Source organism: Prionailurus bengalensis, chromosome A2 (assembly GCF_016509475.1).
Source record: "Prionailurus bengalensis isolate Pbe53 chromosome A2, Fcat_Pben_1.1_paternal_pri, whole genome shotgun sequence".
Classification (NCBI taxonomy): Eukaryota; Metazoa; Chordata; class Mammalia; order Carnivora; family Felidae; genus Prionailurus; species Prionailurus bengalensis.
In genome coordinates this window covers 149,359,158-149,377,983 of record NC_057348.1, presented here as the reverse complement: position 1 = coordinate 149,377,983, position 18,826 = coordinate 149,359,158, and the positions used below count along the sequence as shown (strand labels likewise).

Sequence of the window (18,826 nt, the reverse complement as noted above, 5' to 3'; positions counted from 1 at the left end):
CAACATCCGCTATCTCTGGTTAAATAAGACAGGTATAGTATATTTTAAATGTCGCAGATAACCCAAGATGTCATTTCAAACAGCAGTTCAACACTCTCCTGTGGGATAGTTCATGTAAGAAATTAATAAGCTACCAGCCTCGTGGCTTAAAATCCTCCCTTGCCCACCAAGGGCAAGATATAATAAAAAATAGCAAAGCCATCCAAGGGTAAGAAATAGGAGAGAGGAAGAAAGGAAGAAGGATCCTAAATAATCCACAAACTGTATTATCAGCTCCCAAATTAGTGAGCTATAGCGTGATTTCAAAAACACTATATGTATCTTTGGAACTCTTATAATTTTGATTTTTAAATACACTATCTGCATTTTCATTCATAGTCACAGAGCACATCATAGAGCTTAAGAAGAATGCTCTCTATGGGAAAACACTTAACAATTTCCAAGTTCTGACTGGAACTGTTCCTTTATTCTCAGCACCAGTTCTGGTCTCCTAGAATGGCCAACTAGCATATATTAGTACAAAAGGGTTGCCAAAATTCAGTGCCCAGAGAACATCTTGTGGTTCATTTGAGAGCACTCAAGTATTAATAGCAATAAATATTATGCTTGAATGTGCTTAAATGTTATTTCTTCATGGAGACATTATAAAATGTGTTTTTAAAAGTTGTTCCAAGTATTCCTTTCTTTGTCAGCGTAAAACGTGAATCCTTTAAGAAACTGACTTTGGATGCCAAATTAGAAAATCATTTTACCATAGCATGAAATATTGACCCTACACACATACACAACCACACATAACACACACACACACACACACACACACACACACACACACACACAGCATGGAAAGGAACACTGAAGACAGTAACATTTCCTGAAGTGATTAGCTCTTTATACATTCGAAAAACCCGAGGTATCATTCATATACTTAACTGAAACATTAACTAGAACCTTCCATTAAGAACGACTTTTGCTTAGACTCACCAGACAAAGAATTTTGATGGGCAACATGCCTAAGCCATTAATTGACGTGATCTTGTTCTTGGCCAGACTCAGGTGCATCAGGCCACTGCACATCTCCAGCCCGCTGATTTCCTCTATCTCGTTGCCTATGCACCGTGACTCCGTTTAAGGAAAATGTTATTAGAAACATTTTGAAGACAAGAATAATCAGTGTCAGTCCATCATTAGAAAAATCAGACAACAGCATGAATAAAGCAGTAACGTATGCTCTATACAGGATGAACACCATATCTTGAAATATATTTTTTCATGATAGAAGTGAATACTGGCACTTTTTTTTTTAAGACACAGCTTTTGAGTGTGCTCAGTTACATTTGCATTCACGCGTGACTCATTTAATCAGTGAGCAAAAACATTTCAGGGTGCTTCGAAGCTGCCTTGTTGGCAGTGTTTGCCCTTGGTTCCTAAGTGGTCTCCATGAGAAACTCATGTGCTTTCCCACAGGCAGGACTTCTGAATACAGGGCACCCTGTGGGCAACACACACCAAGTTATCATCCTCATAACCAGGGTACCAGCCAGAGAGAGGTCATCTGTGGCAAAGGGGTGATAAAGGAACCAGTATCCTGATGCCGACAGGAACAGCCTTTTCTATCCATACTGGCTTCTCCTCTCCCTTTAAAATAAATGAGGCCTAAACTTAGTCTTTATTCCCTCATGTTAAGTTTCTAGTCATTTTAAAGTTTACTTATTTTGAGAGAGAGAGAGAGAGAGTGAGCAAACAGAAGGAGAGAGAGAATCTCAAGCAGGCTCCCCATTGTCAGCACAGAGCCGGACATGGGGCTCGATCTCACAAACCATGAGATCATGACCTGAGCCAAGATCAAGAGTTGGATACTCAACCGACTGAGCCATCCAGGCGCTGCCCCGCCCCACCCCCCAGTCATTTTAAAATTTAATTTCTTTTCTTGTATTCCATCTTTATAGTCACCTAAAATTGCAGTCTCAACGTCACCAATTCTATTCACCTCTCTCTGGTCTCTATTTGGCAAAGTTCCAGGATTTGGTATCATCTCCCCATCAAAGCTCCTCTGTCCCTTCCCAAGTAGCCAAAGACATCACCACTCTCTCAGCCACCTATAATCTTCAGGGCATCCAATCAATCAGCAAGACTTGGCATGTTTTGCTTTTAAACACCTCTTTAATTATCTCCTTCCTTTTCATTCACTCCTCTGCCAACTTAATTCAGCTTTAGCACCGATGGGTACTTCTAACATCCATTTCTTCCGGCCTCAAATCGCTTTACACGCTGTAGTCAGGTTAATTTTTTCAAAATATCGATTGGAAATCTTGTTGCAATCAAATTCTCACAGGACAAATTCCAAATTCCTCCCTCTGGCATCTAACACCCCTGACTTTAAGCAAAGCCTATTCCTCCAGTTTCATCTCCATTATAATCCAGTGAGGATTCCCCATTTCTGCCAGGTCGGTCTTGTCAGTAGTTCTGGAATGTATACCAAGGACTTTCTGACATAGTAGTGTATCTTCTTTTCACATTGCTTTCCTACCCTTTCTAAATCCTGCCCATTCTTCAGGACTTAATTTCAAATTCCACTTCTTTTCTTCCTTTAACATTTACCTCTTTAGTTTTTTAAAGATTTTTTTTTAATGTTTATTCATTTTTGAGAGACAGAGCATGAGTGGGGGAGGGGCAGAGAGAGAGAGAGAGAGAGAGAGAGAGAGAGAGAGAGAGAGTCACAGAATCTGAAGCAGGCTCCAGGCTCCAAGCTGTCAGCACAGAGCCCGATGTGGGGCTTGAACCCACAAACTGTGAGATCATGACCTGATCTGAAGTCAGACACTGACTGAGCCACCCAGGCGCCCCTTAAGTATTTCTTTTTGAAAGATCACCTTATCTTCTTATTTCTTACATAGGTACAAATGATAGGCTAGGAGAATATATTTGCAACATGTATAGTAGATGAAGGATTACTATTCAGAATACATAAAGAATGACAGTAACTTAATAGAAAGAGAGAAAAAGACAGAACCACCCAATAGAAAATGAGAAAGAATACGTTGGGAAAATTCCCAACAGAGCATATCCAAGTGGCTGATAAACACGGGAAAAGACACTCTGCTTCACCCTTAATCAGGAGAATGCAATTCAAGATGCCGTTTTCACCTATCAGTTTAGCCAGGATTTGAAAGGTTCTCAAGAACAGATTCTTTCCTACTCCTGAGGCTTTATTATGCTAGAGCCACTTTGGAAGAAACCTGGGAGTATTGCTGCAATTGTAAAGTTGTCACAGTAATTTCAATTCTTGACAGCCACTCTAGACAGACCATTTCTTCCTCGAAGCCTCTTCTGGTCAACTTCCAACCCCTCCCCCCCCCCCAAGTATCTCCTTCCATTAACTGAAGAATCAAAGAATTTTTTAAAGGGGAAGGAAGGGGTCCTTAAGTATCCAAAAAACACTATTTTGCCTCATAATTCTTTGTAGTTATCTTAACTCTACTAGTTACTCGTTATGTGACTTCTCTATGCTCAGAGTTTTCATCGGTAATGTGGGAATAACACCAGGTTGCTAGGAAAACCAAAAGTTTGATTACGGGAAAAAATCAGAAAGTATATATGAATGAAGTTCACAAACCATAAAGTATCTCATAATTATAAGGCATTGTTATCATTGCCAAATTATAAGCACATGAGACCAAGGAATCACATCCTCTACTCGTTGGCCAATGGCACAAAATGGAAGATTCAAGGCCAGGATCTTTTCTGAAAAGACCTAGGCTAGAGAAAGAGGCAAATCGGAAACTAGAAGCAATGGGGAGAAAATATTGCCAAATGAACCAGAAATTCCTAATTTTTCTTCATTGGTTCCAGATTCAATCCTTGGGCTGAAGTGTAGTTTTGCTGGTCATCAAATAGGCATTTTCAAATCTTTCATAAAGCTTCCTGCCAGAATAGCTCCACAAATAAACATTTATGCTCCCAAACACCATGCCCTTTCTGCTTCCATGTTCTTTGGGCTGTTTAATCATTCTAGAGCTAGAACAAAGCCCAGATTTTCACACATACAGATGGTAACAAAGGATGTGAAATGGGGAAACAAGAGATTATACTGACACACAGCTATAAATGAAATAAAATATCCTCGGAGTAGTGATCTTTGGCAAGAACAATTAGGCAAGGAAAACTTCAAATGACCATCTGTCTCAGTTTAGCAGAGGAAGCAATATAGTCTTTAAGTCCTATGTCAGGGGCACTGGTGTCCTGGTAGCTCTGCTCCAACCAAAATGAAGATACTCTAAATGATGGGGAAGAGTAAAACAAATGCTTGTGGGTAGCTGGGTCAGGAAGCATTCCCGCGGGAAGGAGGCAAGGATCAGAAAAGGAGGAAATGGGAATCCTGAAGCCATCAAGAGATGGGGGATCGAAAAGGAAAGCTCGATTATTGTATATACAGTAATTTTCCAAGACACTGGAGACTATCCCCAGTTCTCTTGGTATCATCCGGCTTACTCTCTAGCTTTGACTAACACAACAAATCAATTTTATGAAGTTAGTACTGCAAGGGCCCAAAGGAGGAGGAACATAGATGCCTCACTGCAAATGTGGCCCTGGCTTCTGCAGCTACCGTTGCCGTCACTCACAGCCCTGGGACCAAGGCTTGAGGAACTGACTGCATGTCTCTGTTGAAAAATAAGTTCATTTCAGAAAAACTGTCTATTTCCCAACTCTTTAAATTTCAAGGAATTTCAATCACTATAAATTAATCAGGTTCTTGAGTGAAGAGTAGTTTTTACAGTGGCCCAACAGCTCTCCCCACCCCACCTCCATAATACCACGGTCACATCATCTGTGACCACCAGCAGGGATAATGGTCAATCTATAGGCCTGGTCCCTACATAGCTCTGAGTTCGCAGCTTGTTTTCAGGAATATCTTTATCTCTCTAATCTCTCACTTTCTTATTTTAAGGACCTTCGCGAAATGTTACTTTTCCTTCCTCTGAACATTATTCTTTTGTATTCTTTCATGTAGGTCTTGGGACTTTCCAATAAGAAATATAATCTGGTAAGTCACTAAGCCATTACAATGAATTAGCTTACTGGCTTTACCCTCTGAGGGATGTTTTAATTTCCAAGGGCCACTATCAAGAGAAAGGGACTCAAAGAACTCAAAATCATTATACTGCATTCCAGCTCTAAAGTTTTACATTTCTGTGAATAAATCTTTTACAGTGGAATTTTAGGTCCTCAGAAACTGAGTGAAGAAACCCAAAGGCACGTAAGCGTAACTTTACAGTGAGGGAAAGGCCCCACAATCTATTTTTACATTTTGGTGATGATGTCAGCAGTTTGCAGGGCTTGACATGAATTATTCACCAGTTCAGTATTCGCTCTCATGCATTTGTCTACAATCATAAAATATGGTTCTGGTGTACAGAAAACAGTTACTGAGAAATAAGTAGGAAATCCATCACAATTCGCTTAGTAGAGAGAACCGCAATGATGGCTTCGATCAAAACCAATCCTGAAAGATCTATATCACCTTACCACGTGAAAAATATTCTTCACTATAGGAGTGAATCTCTCTGTGAAACACACATACACATTAAATGGCTAGAGGATAAAAGTAGTAATTACTCAATGAATTGTAGCCTGGGGGAAACAACGGAATTCAGAAGACTAGTGTCAGTTCGACCACTGACCAAATGATCTGGGACAAGTCACTGAGCCTCCCTGGGTCTCAGGAAGGGGAACAAGGCACTTGTGCTTAAAACAAAAACTTCCGTAAAAGAACAGTTAGTAAGAATCTCTAAAGTCAGTCTGGATCTTAAGATTCTGTGATCACTTTTTAAAAATTCCATGGTTCTACAATCATAAGACAAATTCCAATGAACAATCAGTATTTATAGGTAAAGAACACAGAGCATTCTTTCTCAAGACTGAATACATTGACTTATACCTGCCAACGTTTACCTCTTCTGATTGAGACGATTGGCAATCAACCATCAGTTCACCACATAGGGAATGACAAAAATTAGCATAAGATAAACTAAAAAGTTGAGGTCTTACAGTTAATAATCCATCTTGAGGCATTAGTATGTTGGCATTACCAGCTTTAGTAACTGATTTGTTATTATTTTTTTAATGTTTATTTATTTTTGAGAGAGAGAGAGAGAGAGAGAGAGCAGGGAGGAGCAGAGAGAGAGGGAGAGACAGAATCTGAAGCAGGCTCCAGGCTCTCAACTGTCAGCACAGAGCCCGACGCGGGGCTCGAACCCACAAACCGCGAGATCATAACCTGAGCTGAAGTCGGCCACTCAACCGACTGAGCCACCCAGGCACCCCTGATTTGTTCTTATTTTAAATAAGTGCTTTTTAATGTTGGTAATTACAATTTTATTTACGTTTTAAACAAAAGCATGCTTGTTCCCCTCAAATAGAAAAGACACATTCTCACTAAGGAAGGCTCGAACAAATATAAAAAGCACAAAAAAGAGAAGAGCCAAACTTCTAAAAAGGGCACACGGAATGGCAGCAGGTTAGGAGAGCCTGCCCTGCGGGATACAGCAGGGAGCACTGGCTAGCTCAAAGCTGGGGGTCTTCGAGGGCATTCCTCAGTCCAGCAATAGCAGCATCACCTGAGAAGTGGTTAGAAATGCAAATTCTCGGGGCGCCTGGGTGGCTCAGTCGGTTAAGCGGCCGACTTCAGCTCAGGTCACAATCTCGCGGTCCGTGAGTTCGAGCCCCGCGTCAGGCTCTGGGCTGATGGCTCAGAGCCTGGAGCCTGCTTCCGATTCTGTGTCTCCCTCTCTCTCTGCCCCTCCCCCGTTCATGCTGTGTCTCTCTCTGTCTCAAAAATAAATTTAAAAAGTTAAAAAAAAAATTAAAAAAAAAAAAGAAATGCAAATTCTCAGCCACCACCCCAGACCCCCTCAGCCAGAAGTTCTGAGGGTGCAGGCCAGCAAGAGGTGCTTTAACAAGCCCTCCAAGGGATGCCGATACAGCTCGGGCTTGAAGCTTGGCAAATAGCTATTTTCAAAGAAATTAATAATCTTCAGATTTAAAACATGTTTGATGGACACAGGTACAGCATTTGCCCCCACATGGCCTGTTTATATTTATTTTTAAAAATCTAATGAACACTTTTTTTTTGAGAGTGAGTGATCAGGGGAGGGGCAGAGGGAGAGGAAGAGGAAGAGAGAATCTCCAGCAGGCTCCAAGCTCAGCGAGGAGCCCCGATGCAGGGCTTGATCTCACAAACTGTGAGATCGTGACCTGAGCTGAAATCAAGAGATGCTTGACTCACTGAGCCATCCAGGCGCCCCAAAAATCTAATGAACACTCTTGAAATCACCCCCACCCCCACCTCCAGCCCAAGAAGTAGAACATGAGCCATAATCTCCCTCTGCATGCCTCTCCTGTTGTACCCGCTGCCCCCCTCTTGGAGACCACCACTGTGCAAACTATTTCCTCTTCCTTTTCCCCTTTGGTTTTACACGAAAATTGTACTTAATTTTATTAAGATGCATCCCTATTGCTGCATGGAGATCTATTTCATTTTCAGTACTATATGATATGCTAGGATGAGTATAACATGATTTGTACTTTCTCTTATCAATGAGCATCTGGGCTGTTTCCATTTTTTGCTATTGCAAGCAGTGTTGCTCTGAGCCTTCTTATTCAAGCCTCCAGATACTCCCGTGCTCAACTGCCCACATGTAGGATTGAAAGCGCCAGGCCATGGGGAATTGGGATGTTCAACTTTATAAAAAGAGCATAAAATTGCTTTCCAAAGCAGAACTAATTTCATACCCAAAGGAAGAAAAAAAAAAAAGATCCTTTTGACCTACATGTTCTCCAACACTTGATATTTTTAGATTTCTTAAATTTTATCAATTGAATGAATATGGTATCTCAGGTGGTCTTGGGATGCATTTCTCTGAACACAAATGAGGCTGACAACTAGTCATATGTTTATTAGCCTTATCTGATTCATTTTCTGTAAAGTTCTTTTTACACATCTTCTCCAGTCTTCCGATCTGGAAACATGGAATATATTTCTCTTTAGTTAGGTCTTCAATGCTCTTCAATAAAGTTTTATTATATTTCCCCCCCACAGGTCTCAGTCATTGTTAATAAGATTCATTTTTATTGCTCTTGTAAATGGCGTCTCTCTTTTAAGCTGTGTTTTCTAATTGCTTGCGATGTAGAGAAATGCAATTCACTTCTGTCTATTGAAGTCACATCCAACTGCTTTGCTGAACTCTCGAAACTATTATTTCTAGTAGTTTATTACCAGTTAGTTTTGATATTCTCTATGGACAATCATATCATTTGCCAAAAAACATGACTTTAATCTTCTCCTTCCAATCTTTACACTTTCAGGTTTTTTCCTCTTGCTTTAGAGTGCTAACTAAAACCTCCAAAACAATGATGGATAGAAGTGGCGACGGTGGTGATCTTTGCCTTGCTCCCAATTTTAGAGAATGCTTAGAACATGTCCCCAGTCAGGACAAAGTTTGTTTCAAATATTTTTGTAGACATTACCAAGTTGAGGAAACTCCCCATTATTAGCTTACTAAGAGCTTTTTTATTGCAAATTAGATTTTATTAAATTTTCTGTATCTATTGGAGTTTCTATATCTACTGATCATATGGTTTATTTCTCTTAATCTGTTAATGTAGTTACTGACATTTATGGCCTCTCTAATATTAAACTATCCTTATATTCATGAGGTAAACCAAACTTGGTCATGGTATATTAACTTTTCTCAAATACTGTCAGATTCAGTTGCCAGCATTTGTTCAGGATTTTTATATCTAGATCATGAGTGAAAAGAGCCTGCCATTTTCCTTTCCCTTATTCTTCTTTGTCTGCTTTTGGATATCAAAGTAATCTCATTAGAATCAATTGTGAAAATGCCTTCTATCCTTAACCTTGAAAGAAGGTGTTCATTATTGGAAGATCGGTTCTTAAAAATTTGGGTCTGGTGGATTTTTTTAATATGAGGGTTTTAATTTAGTTAATTTATAATGAACTGCATTTATAATTACAGGACTATTTCCAAATCAGCATTTTGGTGATTTTTCTAGAAATTTTTCCACTACATCTAATATTCAAATGTACTGGCATTAAAAAAGTTGTTTAACAATTCTTTTTTATTGTAAGGCTTTTCATTCTTTTCAAAACTCTAATCACATACACAGTATGACACATTTGAACAGAACAAAAGAGGCATATTTGGTACTGTTTAAAAAACCAGCTTGTCTTTTCAAAATGGTAAGCTAAAAAGTTTATTTCATTAATAGTTTACAAAGAGTAGCTTGTTTTGATTACTTGCATTTGCATTTCAAAAAACACAGGTGAGGGGTGCCTGGGTGGCTCAGTCAGTCAAATGTTCGACTCTTGATTTCAGCTCAGGTCACGATCTCATGGTTCAGTTTGTGGGATTGAGCCCCGCATCGGGCTCCATGCTGACAGCACAGAGCCAGCTTGGGATTCTCTCCCTCCCTCTCTGCTGCTCGCTCTCAAAATAAATATATAAACTTAAAAAACCCACAGGTGAGAAATGACACCATGTGACATTTTAATTATGTGTCCATGTTCTGAATTCCAATTGGTTCTAATGTAATAATTACAGCTTTTTATACTTTGGAGATAAGCCTGAATTGCTACATCTAAAGTCAAGTTTAAAGAACAAAAAACAAAAAACAAACTCTAATTCCTTTCTTCTAATTCCTTTCTTCATCAGTTTTAGGTTCGTCATAATAGTTTAATAGTTTAGTTTTTTACAAGGAAAGATAAATGTATATAGAACTTAAGACTTTCATGATAGAAATGTTTCAAACTGCACCCTCTATTTTGAGCCCACAGAGCCCAGACTGTCAACTGACAGAGCTCATTCAGGGTACCCTGAAGATTAGACAGAACTCTGGAAGCTCACTCCCTTCTGGCTGGGATGAGTTTGGGGGGAAGCCGGCTTCTAGACCAGTCCTTCCCAACGTTAATGTGCACTCACATCACCTGGGGGTCTTGTTAAAAATGCAGAGTCTCATTTCCGGGGTCTGGGGCAGAGTCCCAGAGCCTGCATTTCTAAGAAGTTCCAGGCAATGCTGATTTTGAGGCCACCAGTCTTCCTGGAGCAGTGTTCTTCGAGGTGGCCTGAGTGGATTTCTGAGCCAGGCGGCTTCTGGACCGTCTGCCTCTACCTCCCTGCAAATTCAGTATGTACGACTGTCATACGTCAAATGGAAGTTCTACGGCCAGGTGCTGCTCGTGTGTACTACTTGTAGTTTGCCATCAAAACATTTCATTTTGATCATTTTCTCATTAGGCTACATTCAAGAGAACTTGCCCTCGTCAAGAGCACCATCTAAATGCCCACTAACAGTTCATTCTCACACCCCAGTTCTAAAGAGCGTGGCGCTACATTTTAAGTGTCCCATCATACGTGAAAAAGGGTTTTGTTTTTGTTTCCAACAAAATACGTCTTCAAGAAAACACATCTTCTGTTCTCCCCACGTCTCGGTCTCATTACAAGTCTAGTGTTCTAACTGCTGCCCTGTCCCTGGAATGAGGCACCCAAGGGCAATCAATCCATTCCCCGCTCGACCCTGAAAAATCCTCAGGTGGCTAGAAAGATACTGAGAAAGAGAAGGCGCTGCTCCCTTCTCAGAAAACATCAGTCTCTGGTGTAAAGAGGCTGAAGCTCATTAAACTCACAGATCCCCAATTAACCCCTTAGGCTCTTGAGGCTGGAGTGGGCCTGCTTTAAGGTATTTGCTCTGTTTGCACGGGAGCCTGACTCAAGCAAAAGAGACGTTCCTGAGGCTGTTTGCTCATCAAAAGTTGTTGGTTTTGCTTTTTTTAAAAAAAAATGAAAGTATATTTTAAATGCACTAGAGAAGCTTGCTATTCAAAGGGAGCTTACTATAAATGCTTTCGTAAAATAAAAAATCATTTATATTCCTTTTGGTCATGGCTGGATTTTCAGATATTGAATTTAAATAAATGAGGGCCCAAGTTTAAGTAAATTTGAAGAGTTAGTTAAAACAGAACTTCTTGGAGCGCCTGGGTGGCTCCGTCAGTTGAGCATCCGACTTTGGCTCAGCTCATGACCTCATGGTTCATGGGTTCGAGCCCCACATTGGGCTCTGTGCTGACCGCTCAGAGCCTGGAGCCTGCTTCAGATTCTGTGTCCCCCTTGCTCTCTGCCCCTCCCCTGCTCGCGTGCACGCGAGTGCACGCACGCTCATGCTCTCTCTCTCTCTCTCAAGAATAGACAAACATTAAAAAAGCAAAAAAACCCCAGAACTTATCTGGTTCTACAAATAAAAATCAACCTATGTTTATCAGAAGAATGACTGTCTTACTTAGCTTTTTGGGTGTAAGATGCTCCTGACAAGCCTGGCTTACGATCTTACTCCTTGGTAAATACACTATCTTTCTTCCTTTTGCGAATATCAATTCTTAACCACTCAGGTGCGTCAGCCATCTCTAGCAAATTCTGCCACCACTTCACGTCATCCAAGTATACGCTTATTAATGGGCCTATGACGCCCGAATTTCCCCTTTGTACATTCAAAGGATACTGTCCAAAATGAGTTTAGTGAGAGCCTGGTAAGCCGACAAATCACACATTTCAGAAATTTGGTTGCAGGAAAAATCCACCTTCTGATGAGAAAAAGAGAACAGGATGTCAAAGTTTTTTTTTTCATTCACTTAACCACAACAATTCATCGCACAAGAAAAACACCCTTCTGGGTGCGGGGTTAGAGTTTAGAACTGAAAATACGCCACGGCTAACACAGCTATTTCCTTACCAGATCCTCGTCTGCTCACTCTGAGGGGTACTGGGGAGGAGCCCCTTCCCTGTGGCCGGTGCAGACACCGCGACAACTCAGACGTTTTCGATTCCTGACGTTCCTCTCTCCCTTTCCAGCAGTTACTTCAAACTTTCTTAATCTCCCTTGAAGACGCCCCTCGATTTCACTCTTACCACCTCGTCTTTCATTTTGTCTACTGCCCAGGAAGCTGAGCTCACTGAGCTCACATTCTTAGCTTCCCTGTGCCTTTTCTACTCCGCGCAAGTGCCAGAAAAATCTTTCCCATTCATCCCTCAGGGCTACATCTCATCCACTTAACACCCTTTCTCAGAATTGACTATTTTAGGAAAGCATTTTCCGCAACATCAGTCGTTCCTATTCAAAAACCAGGAGACTGAAAAAAACGTGCAAGGACTTTGTTTAACTTCTCACCCACTAGCAAAAGATGAACAAAAATGATTAAGAAATAAAACTTTTCAAAACACTGATCCCACCCCCAAACAAGTACTAAGATTATTTTATCAATGTATTAAATACGAAATACTTGAAATATTAAAACTTTTCCATACTGAATACTAACAAACATGTTGGAAACACAAGTGGCAGAAGAAAACGGATCAAGTCAATTACAGGCACTATGGCAACAGGACCACATAGTCAGTAAAACACAAATGTGCGGACCACGTGAAGAAATAGTAACGTGCAAACAAAATGCTGTTAGTATGAAAAAACAAACAAGCAATGGGAACACCACGTTTTATGCATCCATACATTCCAACTAGGTAAAAGGCAGACCATGACCAAAGCAAGAAGTCAGTGTGGCATGATAGAATGAAGTTCCATATTCACTTTTGTCTTCTGTCTAGTTGTGATGGACTTGACATAAACATAATGATCTAGGCTTTCTTGTAATTAACGCTTTTTATTAACACCGTTCTTCTCGTGCCACAGCTGCGCCTGCTCATCTCTAACTCTACCCCTGTGGGGGTGATACGCCAATATTGTGCCCTCTATGCGGCTATGATGCCAGCCTGGCTGAGAGACCTTAAAGGGCCCTGAGATCGCGGACTCCCCCTGGGAGTTCCAATGGACCTGAAGTCTTGCCTAAAGTCCCATCCGTCAAATGAACCTTGTGTACCTGCTAAAAGCAAAAGCATTCTGGGAAATACCAAGAGCGTTTGAGAACAAGCCTCCGTTCTTCAGAGGTATGCCTTCTTGGCTGGTGGCACAAGGCTCACAGATATTAAGTGGAAAGGAAGCAGAGCTTTTCAAGGCGGTGGCCTGTTGAACACAGGCCTGACTTACTGGGAAAGCACAGGGAGGATTACATAAGATAATGTACTGAAAACACAGGAAGGCCGTGGTCATTGTCCCCAGGCTCACGCAGAGTTCGTGTGGGGCTGAAGCACCCCGCCAGGGCAGTCTGGCAATTTGCAGGCACTTCCGTAAAGTTACCAATAGATTAGCTCGTTGCTCTTGGGGAGCTCAGGACCTTACAGATGGGGTATCTGAGATGCTTTTGTTCATTCGTGAAGCCTCCTTGGGGGAGGAGGCGGTAAGGATGTGAATGGAAGAACTTCCAAGGAAGTTTTTCTCAGGGATGGGGTCACGCTGTTGCCATGACTAAGTGGCCTGGGGCTTAGGACAAAGCAGAAGGGGGCAGCAAAGGAGGGAAAAGAAAACAGCCCTGCAAATACAATTCGTGATCACCTGGAGACCATGTGGCCCCACACCGAGTACAAACAGGTACCTCGTGTGGCTTATTTGGACAAAGGAATGTCACCTTGGCAATCACTCTAATTTCGAAGGAGGAAAAAAAAAAAAACCCCACTACTGACAAAAATGGAGTGAACAGAAGAAAAATTAAGAAAAGTGTCTCACTGGCAATACAGGTGATGTGAGGTTCTTGATTTCACACAAATTTTCATATTTGTGCAAGCTCCGGCAGAATACTTGGGATCTAAGGCAATTCGGTTTGTAAATAAAATAAAATAGATAATAAAAGGCAATAATTGATGCCTATTTCTTAAACTACTTAATGAAATATTTTAGTCTACTAGATTATTAATCCCAAGCTTGTGGCAATGGTTCCCAAATTTGCCGGCACATTAGAGCCTCCTGGGGTTGTTTTAAAAATTCCACGTCCGGGGGGCACCTGGGTGGCTCTGTCAGTCAAGCATCCCACTCTCAATTTTGGCTCAGGCCTTGAGATAGAGCCCTGACTGGAACCTCATGTTGAGCTCAGAGCTGAGGGTGGAGCCTGCTTGGGGTTCTCTCTCTGCCCCTCCCCTGCTCATTTTCTCCTTCTCTCTCTCAAAAATAAACATTAAAAAATAATAATAATAATAAAGTTTACTTATTTTGAGAGAGAGAGAGACAGAGCATAAGTGGGGGAGGGGCAGAGAGAGAGGGAGACACAGAATCCGAAGCAGGCTCCAGGCTCCGAGCAGTCGGCTCGAACCCATGAACCGTGAGATCATGACCTGAGCCAAAGTTGGACGCTTCACTGACTGAGCCATGCAGGCCCCCAAATAAACTTAAAAAAAAAACAATAAAATAAAATTGGTGACAGTTAATAATTAAAAAAAACAAAAAAAAAAAATTCCAGGCCTGGGCCTTACCTTGGACCTCTTGAATCAGACTCTCTGGCACTGAGATCCAGCCATTAGTTTTGAGAAGTCCCCACGGGACTGCAATGTGCAGAAAAGTCTGGGAACCACCAGTCTATAACCTCTCTGCTGAAGTGTGGCCCATGGACCCCCAGCAGGGGCATCGCCTGAGGCGGTTGTTAAACACCCCAGTCTCAGGTCTGACTTGGGATGTCCTGGCTCAGAATCCCTAGTTTCACGAGAGCCCCAGGTGGTCTGTGTGCACATGAATGCACGAGACACGGCACGGAACAGGCTGCTCACAGGGGTAAGTTCAGTGTCAGATGCAGGAGCAACCTCAGAGACGGATGCAGATCTGAAATCATTGCTCAAAAAAAAAAGAAGAAGAAGAAGAAAAGAGAAAAAGAAAACGAGGGGGGGGGGGGAAGGTTGGATCAATAAGGAGGCAAAATTGAGCTCCCAAGGAAATTTTTACAGATTTTCCAGGTATAAAATTTTATACTGTGTTAAAAATACACAAATAATTGCCAGTATTTGAATGTGGGGGAGAGACCGAAGGAAGTCCGTTGCTTCAGCCTGAACACTATGCTTTAGCAAAGCTTCCTAAAGAGATTATCTGCAGACAGACCACCTTCCTTTTCCATAAACAAGTGATACACACATCCCCTTTTATTTCATTTCAGGCCTTTATACGATTTACTCCCATATCTTATGCTCTCAAAATTCCCGATTTACTCCCGTATCTTATGCTCTCAAAATTCCCTATTTTAGTGCTGTTTTGCTTGTGAATGCCCTTTGCAGACCGGTTAACGTATGTAATTAATGTATTGATAAAACTCTACCTTGAGATTTTTGGGCGGCTTGAAATTGAAGAACGTAGTCAGTTTGTTGTGAGAAGCATTAAGTTCTAGAAGGTAAGGCATACAACTCACACAGGACAAATCTGAGGGGAAAAACAAATACAGAACAAGATAAGCCAATAGAATAAAAATTAGACTAAGCCGTTAAAAACAGCATGTGTTACATCAGAACATTTTTTAACTACACCAGTTGCAGGCACTAAATTATTCCAAACAAGTGAGATGGAGAAAAATAGGAATGTGTGAAACACACCAAGGGTAGAAAGCTCTCCATGAGCTCCTAATTTGAACCTTCCTCCCCAGGGCCTCCCCACCACTCCCATCCCTCTTTTCAAGTGACCAGTGCACCTCCCATGTCCCAGCCCGCTCTCCCGTGCACTAACAGCCAAATGCTTCAAAAAGTACCAGCCTTGGAGCCAAGGACAAGAAACGAAAGCCTTAGATAATCCTCTTGATATTAGCCCCTAAGTAACTGAATTAAGTCTTTTCAGAAAGACCGAAAATGCCCCAGTTAGAGAACTTTCTTTGATATAAATTCAATTTTGTTGTAGTTGGACTGAATCCTAAACCTCATTAATTATTTGAAGTGATTTCAATTATTGCTATTATTTTACTTGGACTCTGGCTTGGTTTGGAAGCAGGTCAGAGTTTTCCATTTGATCCCAAGCAAAGACTCTAAACCTCGAATACCAAGTAAAGGGTTGGGCTCCGAGGCTGGTACATATAAAACACAAAAACGGTGACGTGCTCTGCGGCCTTTCCCTGCCCCTTTAGGGCAGAGGCTCGCTTCTGGGCAGCAGGAGTTAGAAAAAGACACAGAAGACTCCTAGGAGGAGGATTTAGCAGGAACACCTGTTTCCACCTGAAAACAGTCATCATAACAGCATCCCCTGCTCTTTCTCTCTTTTCATTCTATGTCACAGGAGCAGCTATTAGGATCCCTCAGAGGAAGGCCCCTGGTGGGAGGATGGAGCCCCCACACCTGAAGCTGAGCCCACTGCTTCGCCCTGTCACCAGGTGGCAGACACACCCAGAGAAGGGGGCAAGGCCAGCAGCGAGGGCCCTGCCCAGGAGCAGGTGAAGCAGGCACCATGAGCGACAGCCACCCAGCCCGCCCCTTTCTCAAGATCCCCACCAAATTCTACTTCATTCCTCTAAGTCACACCCTTTGTTAGCCTGTCTTTATGGAATTGTTCTCGGACAGACAAATACACTGAGACTTTAACACTTTGGTGGCAATTGATGCCGTGAAGGAAGGCCGCCTGGAAAAGGACACCGGAGAAACGGCCATTACTTCACAAGTCTTGCCCATTTGTCCTTCTGAGCTCAGCTCCATGTCTAGCAGTCAGTAGTGGCCTCGACACTATTACGGTCCAGCAGCCCCCGAACCTCCCTGGAGCTGATCTTTCTGTGGGCAGGTAGGTGCCGCACGGAGGAGCTGTCTTAAGCAGAAGCAGCAGCTACCACGCAGATGGAGATAAGGAAACGGCGAGTACGTCTCACGCCTTATGCACCACCAAAGCCTTCAAATCACTCTGACAGGGAAAAAAATGCATCGTCTAGGTTGCTGGGCTTCTGACCCACGCAGGCCCAATGATCCCCACTCGGTGCAGTGACCCCCGTGTCCACCAGATGGCAGGAGTTCCTTGCGTCTACGACGGTGGTTCTCAAAGTGTGGTCGCGGACGGGGAAACATCCGCTTCCCCAGGGAACTAATTTAGAAATGCAAATCCTCAAGTCCCACCCCAGAGCTACAGAATCAGAAACTGAGGGTGGGGCACAGCCATTGGCGTTTTAACAGGCCCCCCAGGTGACTCTGATGCAAGTTGAAATCTGGTCTACATCATAACGGTTCAGAAAGCTGCGCCTTACAGTTGGTTCTCAAACACTTGATGAGCTACAAAAATGGGCCGTAAAAGATTAAAGAAGACTGATGGGAGGAAAGCGCCACTCGCAACTGTCGATGCCAGGGTATGAAGCCCCCATGGCTACACGGGGCAATTCCTTATCCAGGAAAGGAAACCAACCTTGGAGTGGTGGGGGGCGGGGCAGCTCCTGCCAGAAGGAACGCCGAGAACTGTTGCCCAAGATTGGATACTTAGATTTGCTTTAAGATAACCCTGGGGAGGGACCCCTAGGGTGGCTCAGCCGACCCCTCCTGATCTCTGCTCAGGTCCTGCTCTTTGCTTCAGGGAAGGAGCCCTGGCCAGGCACTTCACTGACAGTGGGGAGCCTGCTTGAGATTCTCTCTCTCCTCTCTCTCTCTGCCCCTCCCCTGTTGGTGCACGTACGTGCAGGCTCGCGCTCTCTCTCTCTCTCAAAATAAATAAATAGGGGCGCCTGGGTGGCGCAGTCGGTTAAGCGTCCGACTTCAGCCAGGTCACGATCTCGCGGTCCGTGAGTTCGAGCCCCGCGTCAGGCTCTGGGCTGATGGCTCGGAGCCTGGAGCCTGTTTCCGATTCTGTGTCTCCCTCTCTCTCTGCCCCTCCCCCGTTCATGCTCTGTCTCTCTCTGTCCCAAAAATAAATAAACGTTGAAAAAAAAAATTTTAAAAATAAATAAATAAATAAATAAATAAACAAACATTTAAGAAATAAATAAAACATTAAAAAAAAACTAAAATAGCCCCGGGGAAGGTGGAGAGAGAGGTATAGGTGAAACCAGACGGGCCATGAGCCAATAAGTGTGGAATCTTGAATGTTCATTACAATAGTCTCCGATTGCACTTTTGTTAATTTTCCATTAAAAAAAAAAGATTTAAAACAACTAGAAAAAAAGTAATAAGTCTTTCAAAACAGTAGCATTTGAGGAATAAACAATGCTGGAATACTTCTTAGCCACTGAAAAGCAAGGCTGAATTTTAATTATTGCTGTCATAGGAGGGGAAGAAATCAGACACGAGCCAGGGAAAACCGCATCAGCAACATTTAACTGTCACAATAAAGGCCAAAGAAGCGAGTGGAAAGACGATCAGTGAAGAAAACAGGTTCGAAGTAACAACTGCTGACTTCCATCGAAGTGTAAGCAACAGACACTGGCCACTTCGGCTTCCAATAAGACCCGAGAATTAGAAATAAGAATCAAGTTCCGAAGAAGATGTGACTAATTTCATTAAATGTGAGCAAGAGGTCACAACAAATACGTGACAGGGAGCTACAAATGGTGGGAGTTGAGTCAACCACATGTATAGAGACAGCAGAAAAAGAGAGGAAAAAATAAATGTGTGAATCCCTGGTGCTCAAATAAGAACAGAGGTAACTGGCCAGAATTAAAACGTAGAAAGGCAAAATAAAGAATCCATTACAGGGGGAAAAAAAGGGGGGGGGGACGGTGGGACCAATCATCTGCATTGAATAAACTAATAGTGGGAAAGACAAGGGAATCATCAAATATTCAGGAAGCATTTAAGAAGTAATGAGCCATCTCTTTCAAGGAAAAAACAAAGCAAACATTCAGGGGGCTACTCTTCAACATCACTGAGTGCATTTCAACGGTAGCATAACGTAATGTTTGCTGACCGGTGCCTCTTTCTTTACTCATCAGTCATGGTGA

At 42.4% G+C, this 18,826-nt stretch overlaps 1 protein-coding gene across 1 annotated transcript in view; it reads right to left on the bottom strand.

The window, feature by feature from the left end:
• LRGUK (leucine rich repeats and guanylate kinase domain containing) overlaps nt 1–18,826 on the bottom strand; it is a 107,721-nt gene that overhangs the window by 78,087 nt on the left and 10,808 nt on the right. The window contains 3 exon segments of the mRNA XM_043589553.1: nt 985–1,109; nt 11,572–11,653; nt 15,257–15,357. Coding sequence (XP_043445488.1) covers nt 985–1,109; nt 11,572–11,653; nt 15,257–15,357 — 308 coding nt within the window.